Genomic DNA, 12,184 nt, shown 5'->3' on the forward strand with positions numbered 1-12,184 from the left:
GGTAATGTCAGGATGAAACCAAGGCACCCTGGCTTGGTTTCAGATTCTGAGTCAGCTTCGAAGGCAGAGCTAGAAGAAGCCCAGACGAGACAGAGAGTGCGGGAGGAAATTCCCCAAGATTCTCCAGGAGTCAGAGATGTGTCTTCCCAGGAGCTTTTCAAACAGGAGGCCCAGGGTCAGAGACTGTATTCCACCCACCTGCCTGCCCCCCATGGGAATGCAGCCTTTGTCGGAGGGAAAGGGGTACTTCTCAGCGGCTTTCGATACCATTAACCATGGTATCCTTCTGGGCCACCTCGCTGGGATGGGACTTGGAGGCACAGTTTTACGGTGGCTCCATTCCTTCTTGGAGGGGCGGACCCAGAAGGTGGTGCTGGGGGACCTCTGTTGGACTCCCTGGCCATTGGCTTGTGGAGTCCCTTGGGGTTCTGTTTTGTCCCCCATGCTATTTAACACACACATGAAACCACTGGGAGAGGTTGTCCGGAGTTTTGGAGTTCGGTGTTACCAGTACACTGATGACACCCAACTCTACTTTTCCTTTCCACCTAATTCCAAGGAAGCTGTTGGGGTGCTAAACTGGTGTCTGTCGGCAGTAATGGACTGGATGAGGGCAAACAAATTGAAGCTTAATCCAGACAAGACAGAGGTGCTCCTGGTCAGTCAAAAGGTAGATCAGGGAATAGGGATACAGCTTGTGCTGGGTGGGGTTACACTCCCCCTGAAGACACAGGTTCGCAGCTTGGGTGTACTTCTGGATGCAGCCCTGAGCCTGGATGCCCAGGTTTCAGCAGTGGCCAGGAGTGCATCTGCACAGCTCAAGCCAGTGCGCCAGCTGTGCCCGTTCCTTGAGATGTCTGACTTGGCCACAGTGACACATGCCTTAGTAACATCCCGTTTGGATTACTGTAACGCGCTCTACGGGGGGCTGCCTCGGAAGAGTGTCCGGAAACTTCAGCTGGTTCAACGAGCTGCTGCCAGACTGCTGACTGGGGCTGGTTACAGGGAGCACACCACTCCCCTGTTAAAACAGCTTCACTGGCTCCTGGTCTGTTTCCGGGCACAATTCAAAGTGCTGGCCATGTCCTATAAAGCCCTATACGGCTCGGGTCCTGGTTATCTGAAGGACTGCATTCTCCCCTATGAGCCTACTCGTGCCCCGAGATCTTCAGGGGAAGCCCTTTTCGCCGTCCCGCCACCATCACAGGCACACCTGATGGGAACGCAGGAGAGGGCCTTCTCGGTGGCTGCCCCAAGGCTCTGGAACTCCCTTCCCAGGGAGGCGAGAGTGGCACCCTCCTTGATATGCTTTCGTAGGCATGTAAAAACTTTCTTGTTCTAGCAGGCCTTTGGGGATAAGTAGTGTGGACCTGTGAAATATAATGGATGGATACTATTTCTCTTGTTGTCTTTTAATGTTTTGATATTTTCACAATTTTAATATTGATGATTTAATTATATTTTTAACTTTTGTATACTTCTGTTTATATTTCTATTTATAGGTCTTAATTGCACAAGTTTTAATGTTGTAAAGCTGCCTTGAGTCCCAGTATTGGGGAAAAGGCAGGATATAAATATAATAATAATAATAATACCACAGATCCCAGAGTCTGCTGCAGGGTTGAGTGGGCGGAGTTGAGAGGAGGTGGGAGGTGGTCTGCCAGATTGGCTGCCCATCAGAAGTTGGGTCAGGAGGACCCTCCCTGAAGGAGGAGCCCAGTAAAAGCCTGGCGGGAAACCCTCCATCTAGTAGATGGGCAACTGCCTTGCTTTGTGTAGCTGATTAGGCTTAGAGGGTGGCTCCTAGCCGTCACAGATGCTGCAGGTGCGGAGACGTGTTTTAGCTGAATAAAGACTCTGCAGTGCGCAGCGAGTCTCTGTTGCCTCACTGTTCAGTGGGAGGGCGTGCAACCCTGGCAGGTAGGCCAGATGTGGCCGACGGGCCCAAGATTCTGCTCCCCAGGCCTAGGTGGACCGGTGTTCTGACTGCATACATGGCGGCCCTCCCCAACCTGGGGCCTTCCGGATGCATTAGACTGCAGCTTCCATCATCCCCAGCCAGCATGCATCAGGAAGTCTGATGTACAGCATCTCCGGGAATCTGCGGTGCGCGGGCAGGGGTCGTGAGTAGGCCGGTTAGAGCCCGCGTGCCATCCTAAGAGAAAGTGGCTGTTTCCTGCTTTCCAGGTGCCCTGAGATGCCTGAACTGTGGTCTCCTGCCAAAGGACCCACATTTGTATGTGTGTCTGTGGAGGTGGGGGAAGTACCTGTTCGTTAACACCCTTCTTTCCGCACCCATGATAGGGATCTTTGGCTTCCTGGCTTTTGGGTTTGTGTTCATCACGTTTGGCTGCCACTTCTATGACTTCTTCAACCAAGCAGAGTGGGAACGGAGCTTCCGGGAGTACGTCCTGTAAGTAGAGAGTGCCTCCCACCCTTTTTCCTCTGCTTTAAGGCACAGGATGGTTTGTGTATGGATCCCTTGGTGCGCGATCTGCTACAGCGTTGCTCCAGGGGATCATGAGGAATTAAAGGAATGGAGGCTGGTGGCTCTGAAGTCAGTGGGGTGGTGGGTCTGCTCTGGGTTTCAGTCAGAACCAGTCAGAACTGTAAAGGAGGTATCCAAGGTGCAGAAGGTGCAGGTTACAAAGAACAACCCAAAATATTCCAAATTCATGTCTTTGTAGCTCTGACACTTGATTCAAGAGATCTTAGTTGATTAATCGTATGGGTTTTAGTTGATTAACTGATTAAACAATCCATTAAACCTGTCTAAATTTGCATTCAAGCCAAAACAACAGCTGTAAAGGGTGTGGGGCAGGGAAGCAACCTTTTGCTGTTTTTACAAGATGCACACATGTGTTGAATTACTCACATAGGAGAAGACAGCTCTTTCAGGCAGCATTTGTTATCTGCAGAGCTTGTATTAAATAACTAACTAACTAACAATAACTAACTAACTATTAAAAAACTGCCCCTTCAGGAGCATCTTTTGAGTTGATCGTGTTTTTAATCAGTTGATCTAAGCAATTAATCAACTTAAAGCTGGCAGACAAGGACAGGGTCTTCTCAGTAATGTCCACCCTTACAGCCCTTCAAGTAGATCCTAGAGACTTGTTTATTTTCCTTGGCATATAATGGAGATCTGGACTTTATTGAGTGCTGTTGTGAATATGGTGTTCTCTGGTTTTAATTGTTCATTTTGATTTGATTATTGTTTTGTTATTGTTTTTATCATTGATTTATTACGGTTTTAAGTTTTCTATGCTGCCTCAGGAGGCGTTTCCCTTAAAGGCAGCTTATAAATATTTTTAAGTAGCTAATTAATTAAAGTTGTACTTGAATATTTGTTTATTTGTTGGGATATTTATAAACCGTCCTTCGTCAAAAGCTACTGGCACCATCCCAAGATCCTTTGTTTCAGACAGCCACATTCAGATCTGAGGCGCCTTCCCTTCCCTGCCCGTTCCCAGTCTCCCCTCTGCTCTTTCTCCACTGCAGGTGTGAGGCCAACGTGACGATTGCTACGCAGACCAATAAACCAGTCCCTGAGTGCGAGATCAAGAACCGTCCCAGCCTCTTGGTGGAGAAGATCAACCTCTTTGCCATGTTTGGAACTGGAATTTCTATGAGTACCTGGGTGTGGACCAAAGCCACCCTTCTCATCTGGAAGCGTACCTGGTGCAGGTAGGGGCATTACAGTCAGCCTCGGGGGCCGTGGGGCAGCTGTGGCATTGTCGCTCACTGCAGCCATGGGGCTTCGTGGTGCACTCGGAAGGGTGCTGCCCAGCGCACTCTGAAAGTGGCGCCCCGAGTGTCCTTGGTAGTGATGGGGCAGAATGACTCACTGCTGCGACCAGGGGTGCTTGCGCTTCCATTTTCAGAGCACACGGGCAGACAGGCTGCACTCGGCACATCCTATGGCTCGGTTTTAAAGTGCAGGAGAAAATGGTAAAAATTAAGAAGCCCTGGGACCCCGCCTGTGCATTGCGCTGGCGGGCGGTAGGCCTTTCTTTAAGAAAACAAAACAAAGCGAGGTGGTTTCCCCACTCCCCTCGCATGGCCCCGGACTCCCGCCCGAATGTCTGGGCGTAGCAGTGCCGGTGCAAGGGCCCCACTGATGTCTGCTTCTCCTGTAGGCTGACTGGCCAGAGCAGCAATGAGCCCAAGAGGATCAAGAAAAGCAAGATGATTGCCAAGGCCTTTTCCAGGCGGAAAGAACTGCAGCACAACCCCAACCAGGAGCTCTCCTTCAGCTTGCGCACCGTCTCACACGAGGGGCCAGTGGGTACGTCTGGGAGAGTGGGGAGAAATGGGGCTCCCCGTCGGTAAGAACGGGGATGTGTTGGGCTGCACTGCCCATCATTCCCAGCCAAGGGCCATGATGTCTGGGGATTCTGGGAGTCGCAGTTCAACACATCTGGAGGCACCAGGTTGGAGAAGGCTGATTTAGGGGCACTGGGCTGGGACTTGGGTTCAAAAAAGGTCCCTTCAGAAAGGACCCAACGGTCCCTTTTTTGGCGGGTGTGGAATTTTGTCTGACTTTGTTCTTTGAGGACACAGACTTTAAGACGCTAAGAATTCAAGTGTTAACTAATTTTTTTGAAGATCTCCTTTTTCTCTTTCCAGCTGGTTTGGCTTTTGATATCAATGAGCCCTCAGGAGACGTGTCCTCTGCCTGGGCACAGCATGTGACCAAGATGGTTGCCCGGAGAGGGGCCATCTTGTCTCAGGATGTCTCCCTCACGCCCGTTGCGACACCTGGTAATGCTTCTTGTAGGGGGGTGTTTGGGTTACAGGGGGTGACAACTGGCTGGGACTAATTGTGATCTGTCCTGCTGCTTGGGGCGCTTCTGTCAGGCACTGCAGTGATCCTGCCAAGGAACTGTGTGGGTCACACGCTGACTCCCTCCTCCTGCACCACCAGAGTTGATGGCCAGAGGGTGGAATTGGAGGCAATTCCAGCTGAAAAAGTCGAATAACAACCCATTCGCCTTCTGGCCTGGGAAGTCAGGTGACATGGGAGGGTATAAAGGCTCTTGGGCCTACTGACTCCCTCAGCCTGGGAACCTCCTTGCTGGGGGAGGCCACGTGGTTTCCATTCTGCACACCCAACCATCGGCTTTCCAAAATGCCATTCTGTCCTCTTAGCCTGAGTGTCTGACAGGTTCAGTCTCAAGGCCCTGCTTTCTGTTTAGAGGGACAGTCAAGGGTGGGTTTATCCCACACACTCTACAACAGCCTTCCCCTAACCTGGCATCCTCCAAATGTGTTGGAATACAACTTCCATCATCCCCAGCCAGCACAGCCATTGGGAATAATGGGAGTTGCAGTCCAAGCAATCAGGCAGACACCAGGTTGCGGAAGGGTATACTAATACAACCTGTGGGGAGGAAATACCAGCCTCGAGCAACCATTTAAAACTGCTTTGAGTTTGCAGCATCCGGAGAACGTGTCGGCTAGGTCATCCCCCCCCCCAAAAAAAAAAAAAAAAAAAGTCAGTAGGAGGGAAATTCTGTGCACTGGGCTTGGTTCTGGGATAAAGCTGTGCCATTGAGGAAGGCCCGGCTGGGGATTGAAGGAGTGTAGGAGATGGGGGAAGCGTGCCCCTCCCTTGTGATGCATGCCCCTCCCCTCTACTCAGCACTGGTTAGGCCTCACCTGGAGTCCTGTGTCCAGTTTTGGGCACTGCACTTTCAGAAGGATGCAGACAAGCTGGAGAGGGTTCGGAGGAGGGCAACAAAGATGATCAGGGGACTGGAAACAAAGCCCTATGAAGAGAGACTGAAAGAACTGGGCATGTTTAGCCTTGAGAAGAGAAGACTGAGGGGAGATAGGATAGCGCTCTTCAAGTGCTTGAAAGGGTGTCCCAGAGAGGAAGGCCAGGATCTCTTCTCGATCATCCCAGAGTGCAGGACACGGAAGAATGGGCTCCAGTTACAGGAAGCCGGTTTCCGGCTGTACATCAGGAAAAACTTCCTGACTGTTAGAGCAATACGACAGTGGAACCAATAACCTAGGGAGGTGGTGGTGGGACCCTTCCAACCCTACTATTCTATGATTCTATTATGCCCACGTCCCACCCATGGTCACCCTTTTAGCCATTCCACCAGCATCACTAGTGGGTTCTACTGGGGTATTTTTTGTGATGGTGGCCCAGCAAGGCATCTGCCAAATCTGCTCAGCCAGGGTATCGTCAATTTAGGGTTGCACCTTTGGAAGACAAGAATAAAATCAACAGAATAAAATGTGCACTAAATGTCAAATACCAGGTCAAATATATAAGCTACCTCTTACCAGCTTAGCCTGCTGCCCCCACTGGACCCTAGAGGAAGTCCGAATGAGGACTTCCGAGTGTTTCCCCGAATTGCTCAGGTTCAGATTCTGCCTGAGTCTCCAGGGGAAAGGGTGGTGTGGAGCAGTGGCTGACCCAGATCAGTTGCCACTGGTCAAAGAACAAGCCCGTCATTCATCCATGGTTACCCAACCCAGGCTTCACCTCCTCCAGCTCTCTTGCCCACTGTCAGAATGTAGACTGTAAGCGCCCTGGGGCAGAGATGGGTCCTTCCTTAAATCACCATGTCTAGAGATGGCACCCTGCCGATTATTTATTTGATATTGAGATATAGCACATACTGCCTTTCTATAAAAACATCCAAGGCGGCTTTAAAAAAAAGATTAAAAATACATAATTACCCATAAAAATCAAAGAGTAGCAATACTTCACATCAGTCTGAAAACTAACCACCTGAGAAGCAGCAACAGCATGGAGACGTAAACTAAGGACGCTGCAAATGCTTGCTTCTCTTCTATGGGTTCATGGTGGAGCCCCTGCTCTGCAAGTGGAAGGTAACTGGTTCGATCCCCGGCATCTCCAGGTAGGGCTGGAAAAACTCCTGCCTGAAACCCTGGAGAGCCGCTGCTGCCAGGCAGTGCCGACAGTACTGGGCAAGATGGACCCAGGGTCTGACTTGGTATCAGGCAGCTTCCTGTGTTCCCGTGTTCCTTGGCGAAACAAAACCGCTGATGCTGCCACCTGAAGGCAAGCAGCGCTGGGCACTGTTAGGATAACGGCTCTCCCTGCCTTGTCTTTGTTTCCCCTGCCTTGCCTCTGCAGTGCCCCCCGAGGAAAGGGCCAGCCTGTGGCTGGCAGAGGGCGAGCGCTCTCCCCGGCAGCGGGGGAAGAAGCTGGGCCGCAAGAAGAAGAGGCGGAAGAAGAGGGAGGAGGTGTGCCCGACAGGGCCCGACGGTGGGATCCACGAGGCGGACTACTTTGCCTCGCCGGGTGCCAGCTCCGTCCCCCGCCTCCCCCAGCTCCCCAAGACCAAATGCTTTGTGGCCAGCCCCTGGGAATCCCGGGCGCTGAACGAAGTGCTCTCGCCCCGAGCCGACCCCCAGTGGAGGCCTGGCGCTCTGCAGCAGGAAGGCCCCTTTCCCAGAGGCCCCCGGGAGCCCCCTGCTGGCTACCGGCACAGTAGCGCTCTGCAACTCACCCGCCACCCCTTTTGCCCTGATAACGGCCCCCAGGATGAGCCGGGATCCGGGAGCGGCGCTTGGTTGTTCCCTGGGCGGCGGCAGCTCCGTGGCGGCAGCGGCGCCTTTCTCCAGTGCCCCTCCCGGTGTGCCGCCTCGGCCTCCATGTTCCACGGCAGCAGCCCGTGTGGGGCGCCTCAGGCTCCAGGGAGGAGAGGCGGTTTGCCCCCCATCCACTCCAGGACCAACCTCATGGATGCTGAATTGCTGGATCTCGATTCTGACTTCTAGGACTGGGGAAGGGCTTTCCCTGGGGGGGGCAGTTTGCGGGTGCATGTGGTTGTAGATCAGCCGTGAGCTTTTGCGGGGAGTGAGAGACGCACGCTGGACCTTTGCCCACCCAGCAGGAGGCTCAGTTTCATGCCGAAATTCATGAACGGAGAGATGGCTTTTAGCTCCTGTCCTGCGCGGTGAACCCTCGGCCCTTCCTGGGTGACCTTTTGAATTCCTCCCGCTCTCCCTCCCTCGAGGCGGCTGGGCTCTGCTCAGTTGTGCAGGTCCCAGCATGTCTGAGCAGGCCTCACGCTTTGCTAGAACAGCGGGATGGGCAGAGATTCAGGGACGCTCCTGCTCCCCACCTTGGCGTGAAAGGCGCGCGAATCTCTCGGAATATTTATCACTTCACGTGTTGCGAGCAAGGGAGGATTCTCGGCAGCCAGCGCCTCAAGGACAAGACGTCAGAGGGTAGATAATCCTCTTTCTCCTGGTTCCTCCAAATGGAAGTGCCTCTCACTTGGCCCACGTCCCCGAGTGGCTTTTATAAACCTACATTCAGCCCCTGCTCCGGAGCAGATCTGGAATCGGTCCCATAACCGTGGTAGGCTTCTGCCGAGGAGGGACACCCAGTGACTGGGTGCACCAGCTCTTGCCGGGTGGGGTGGGGTGGGGTGGAGAGGGTGGCTGGGTGGCTGCTTCCAGAAGTTTCCAGGTGTGGCTTATGCAGGGAGGATCACCAAGAGAGGTGTTGCCAGGCGCTTAGAAGATGTGGGGCCCCGTCTTTCCGTTGGCATCAACTGAGGGGCTTTTTCCAAGCTTAATTGAAATGTGGAGGGGGATTTGGGGGAGGGCACAGGGAAGGGAGGGTTAACTCTTCCCAACTGTGATCCCCCTGGAAATTCCACACACACACACACACACACACACACACACACACACACAGTCCGGCATGGTAGCTAAGCTTAGGAAAAACCTCCCATTTGCAGCAATGGATTTTTTCTCTCCACTTAATTGCCATGCAGGGGGAAGGGTTAACTCTGCTCTCCCACATTTCATTCCCCCTTGAAAATTGCCCCCTGCGTGCCAGTTAAGCTGAGAGAAAAAAACTTCCATGGGCGCCAACGGAGACTTCCTTTGGGCTCTGGGGAATAGATTTGGGGCTGTGAGAAATGGCTCCAGAGCTGGGGCCCCCGGGAACCCAGGCTTAGCAACGCCCATGGTCACTGGGCCAAAGAAGCGACAGCTAGGGACCCACGCTGTGGAGGGGCAGGAGGGCGGGCGATACGTTTGCAAGGGTCGCTTTGCTCGCCCTGCTCTGCTTTGCCCCTTGCAAATGAGAAGTTAGGCAGAATGGCACCGATAGGGAGAAGCAGGATTCCAGAAGGAACATCAGACAGGACACGGGAGAGGGGGCACGAGCTCCCCATTGAAGGGGGCTGAGTTTACCCAGGTGTCATAATCCTCTGAAGTGCCATCTTGACAGACCCCTGGATGGGGGAGGGGGCCGCAGGGCAGGGCTGACGCACGCCGAAAGTCCCAGGTTTAGTTCCTGGCATTTCCAGTCAAAGCAGGGCTGGCCTGCCAGATGTTGGACTACAACCCCATCCTTGACCCCTGCCTGGGGCTGAATCCAACCACATCTGGAAGGCCACCAGTCGCCTCCCCTGAGTGGCTCTGGCGTGCAGGATAATCCCAGGTTCAGTCCCCAGTTAAAACGAGTTGGAAAGCCACAGCCGGTCCGTGCGGACAGTACTGGGCCAGAGGACGCAATGGCCTGACGCTGTGTATGGCAGCACGGTGTGCTCATTTCAATGGGGGAACCTCTCTTCATCGAGGAAAATACTTAATTTCATCCCAAATGATTGCTTAGAACAGCCTTCCCCAGCCTGGTGCCCTGCAGAGGTGTCAGACTACAACTCCCATCAGCCCTAGCCAGCAGAGCTGATGACAAGGAATCGTGGGAGTTGTAGGCCAAAACATCTGGAGGGCCACCAGTGGCCCAACCCTGGCTTGGACCCTGGAGTGAGTAAGGAGCAAGGCGCTCTAAGCAGCCACTTGGAAGTTTGGGATGAAATTAAGAATCTCCCTTGACAAAGATATTCTGGGAACGTGTTGGGAACTGCAAACCCTTGGTGCGGTTGTCTTTTTTTTTTCTTTTTTTATTGTCTTCCTTGTTTTGGCTTTTACAATTTTTTTTAAAATCCCTTTTGTTGTTGTTTAAACTTTTACATCTGCAATGGAATTTAACTTGTTCTGAGGACGTTTTCCATAGCAAGAATCTGAAGGTTTGGGCCACACTGAAGGACTACGCATCCCAGCATGCAGTGCTCTACCTATATCTTAGCATATAGCCCTTGTCACTGCCTGTTGGGAGTTGTACTCTCAATATTGTAGGCCCTCTTCAGACTCGCATTATCTTGCCTAGGATAGTACAACCAACCATAGTATTAATTCAGTAAAACTTTCATGCCCCTTTGGGCAGAAACTGCCCAAAGCTGTCACAAGCTGAAATATTTCTGTTGGGTTGGGGGACTGTTGTTTGTTTCTGTTGTTTTTTAACCTGTCGATGTATAATGCACAGAGATTTTTGTTCTGAATAGTGTCAAAGCTTAGACTTTGTAGTCTTCTCATAGGAAATGATTCTGAAAAGAGAAGATTCTAACCAGAAATTCCCCTGCTAAGGAATGCTCTCTCTTTCCGTGCATTTGTGAAATCATCCCTTTCCGTTCCCACTCTTCAAAGGTTCTGTTCTGGAGAAAGGTACAGCTAAAAGAGGAAAAGAGACCTATTAAAGGCTGGTCCATACTTACTCGGAAGTAGCCCCATTGGTCACAGATGGCCTTCATACAGTGTCGGGCCCTAGAAGACCCTGTTTAAAAAGCCTACCCTGTTGTGTGCATTAACTGGGAGCACATTCCTCCAGTAAGCCTTTTAAAATTTACATAGCACTCTTGAGCCGTCGGAGCGCTTCAGATAACGTTTGCGCCATTCATACATCACGCCAAAGCCCGGTTCCGTGTGAATCTGAATTGAGAAGCTGTGGCTTGTGATTGGCCGGCAAAACAGGATCCGCCTCCAGGGACCACCATGCCAGGAGACAGATGCTGAGCAGAAGGAAAAGGCGAAGTTGGCGTGTACCATTCTGCAAAGTTGGCGCGTATCATGGCTTGTGCATTCCATGGTCCCAGAAGTAAGCCATTATTTAAGCAGTGGAGGCTTGTGGCTGCAATGACAATGGGGCAGCGGATCCCCTCTGGGTTTCAGTCAGAGCCAGTCTGAACTCTAAAGGAGCTATCCAAGGGGCTCTGCATCTTGGATAGCTCCTTTAGAGTTCAGACTGGTTCTTTTTTTTTTTTTTAATCTATTTTTATTTTATTTTTACAAATAAAATAAACACTACCAACAATATAATCAAAATCTTCGGTTTCCAACATTACAGTATTCTAAAAAAATAAAAGGGAGGATAGCAAAAGAAGGAAGAGAAAAGAAAAAAACAGAATGATATTAAACTTCAATAAAGACAAACCAAATATCCAAACAGTCTTCTAGCACAGAAATAGAAGTAAACAATCCATTTCCATTAGCCATAAATTACTATTCAGTTAACACATATTAATAAACATTAAAGGTTTAACCAGCAAGGAACAGCAACAACAATAATCCCATAGTGATATTAATAGTGATAATACTAATAAAAAGTTCAGACTGGTTCTGACTGAAACCCAGAGGGGATCCACTGCCCCACTGACATCAGAGGCACCGACCTCCACTGTTTTTAAGTAGCCCTTATAATGCCCCTGTAAGGTCAGTAGTATTATCCCCACTTTGCTGCTGGAGGGCTTGAGACGGAGAGAGAGGGGCCTGCCTGAAGGCATCTGGTGAGTTTGCAGCAGAGGTGAAATTTGAACCCAGTGCTTTCCTGCCCACACTCTTGGTCAAGGTGCTGCACCAGCTCTCTACTGCTGTGGGATGATGAGCAAGAAGCTGCAAAGCCCCTGGTTTTAATCTCTCTTCAGTCACAAAAGTAGGCTTTAGGCCAGCTGTGCAGAACCTCTGCTGGGGCCCAAATCCAGCCCTCTGGGGGGGCCCAAATGGCGCTGCCCTTTCCCCTAAGTTCTTGTTTGGCTGTTTTCCAGCAGTTGTGCCATTTCCCCCTCATTCTAAAAGGCTGAAATTCCTCTCCAAGGGCTTTAGTTACCGGCGGGAAGAGCTTTAAGTTAGAAGATACAGGGGGTGGGGGTGGGGGTTGGCTCTGTCCCTTTTGCCTTCGGTCCCGCACACCCGGAATGCAGCCCCTGAGAGCTCTGAAATGGGATTCGGGCTGAGAGAGGTTCTACACCCCTGCCTGAGGCATAGCTGCATTGTCCCAGCTCAGCCCTTCCATCTGCAAAATGGGGATAACACTCATAATAATAATATAACTCATAATAATGTA

At 51.4% G+C, this 12,184-nt stretch overlaps 1 protein-coding gene across 2 annotated transcripts in view; it reads left to right on the plus strand.

The window, feature by feature from the left end:
• The window catches only part of SMO (smoothened, frizzled class receptor), a 39,965-nt gene extending 29,409 nt beyond the window's left edge, over positions 1-10,556 (plus strand). Inside the window, exons 8-12 of one of the 2 annotated variants that reach the window (XM_084808927.1) lie at positions 2,305-2,413; positions 3,502-3,687; positions 4,140-4,288; positions 4,630-4,764; positions 7,118-10,556. In XM_084808927.1, the coding sequence (XP_084665053.1) occupies positions 2,305-2,413; positions 3,502-3,687; positions 4,140-4,288; positions 4,630-4,764; positions 7,118-7,764 (1,226 nt within the window). In that variant the 3' untranslated portion in view covers positions 7,765-10,556. The remainder of the gene's footprint in view (positions 1-2,304; positions 2,414-3,501; positions 3,688-4,139; positions 4,289-4,629; positions 4,765-7,117) is intronic. The other variant, XM_084808926.1, reaches the window with a different exon arrangement.
• The last annotated feature ends 1,628 nt before the right edge of the window (positions 10,557-12,184 follow it).

The sequence above is a fragment of the Heloderma suspectum genome, chromosome 7, assembly GCF_057233095.1.
Source record: "Heloderma suspectum isolate Gila_16-S chromosome 7, 16-S_ref, whole genome shotgun sequence".
Classification (NCBI taxonomy): Eukaryota; Metazoa; Chordata; class Lepidosauria; order Squamata; family Helodermatidae; genus Heloderma; species Heloderma suspectum.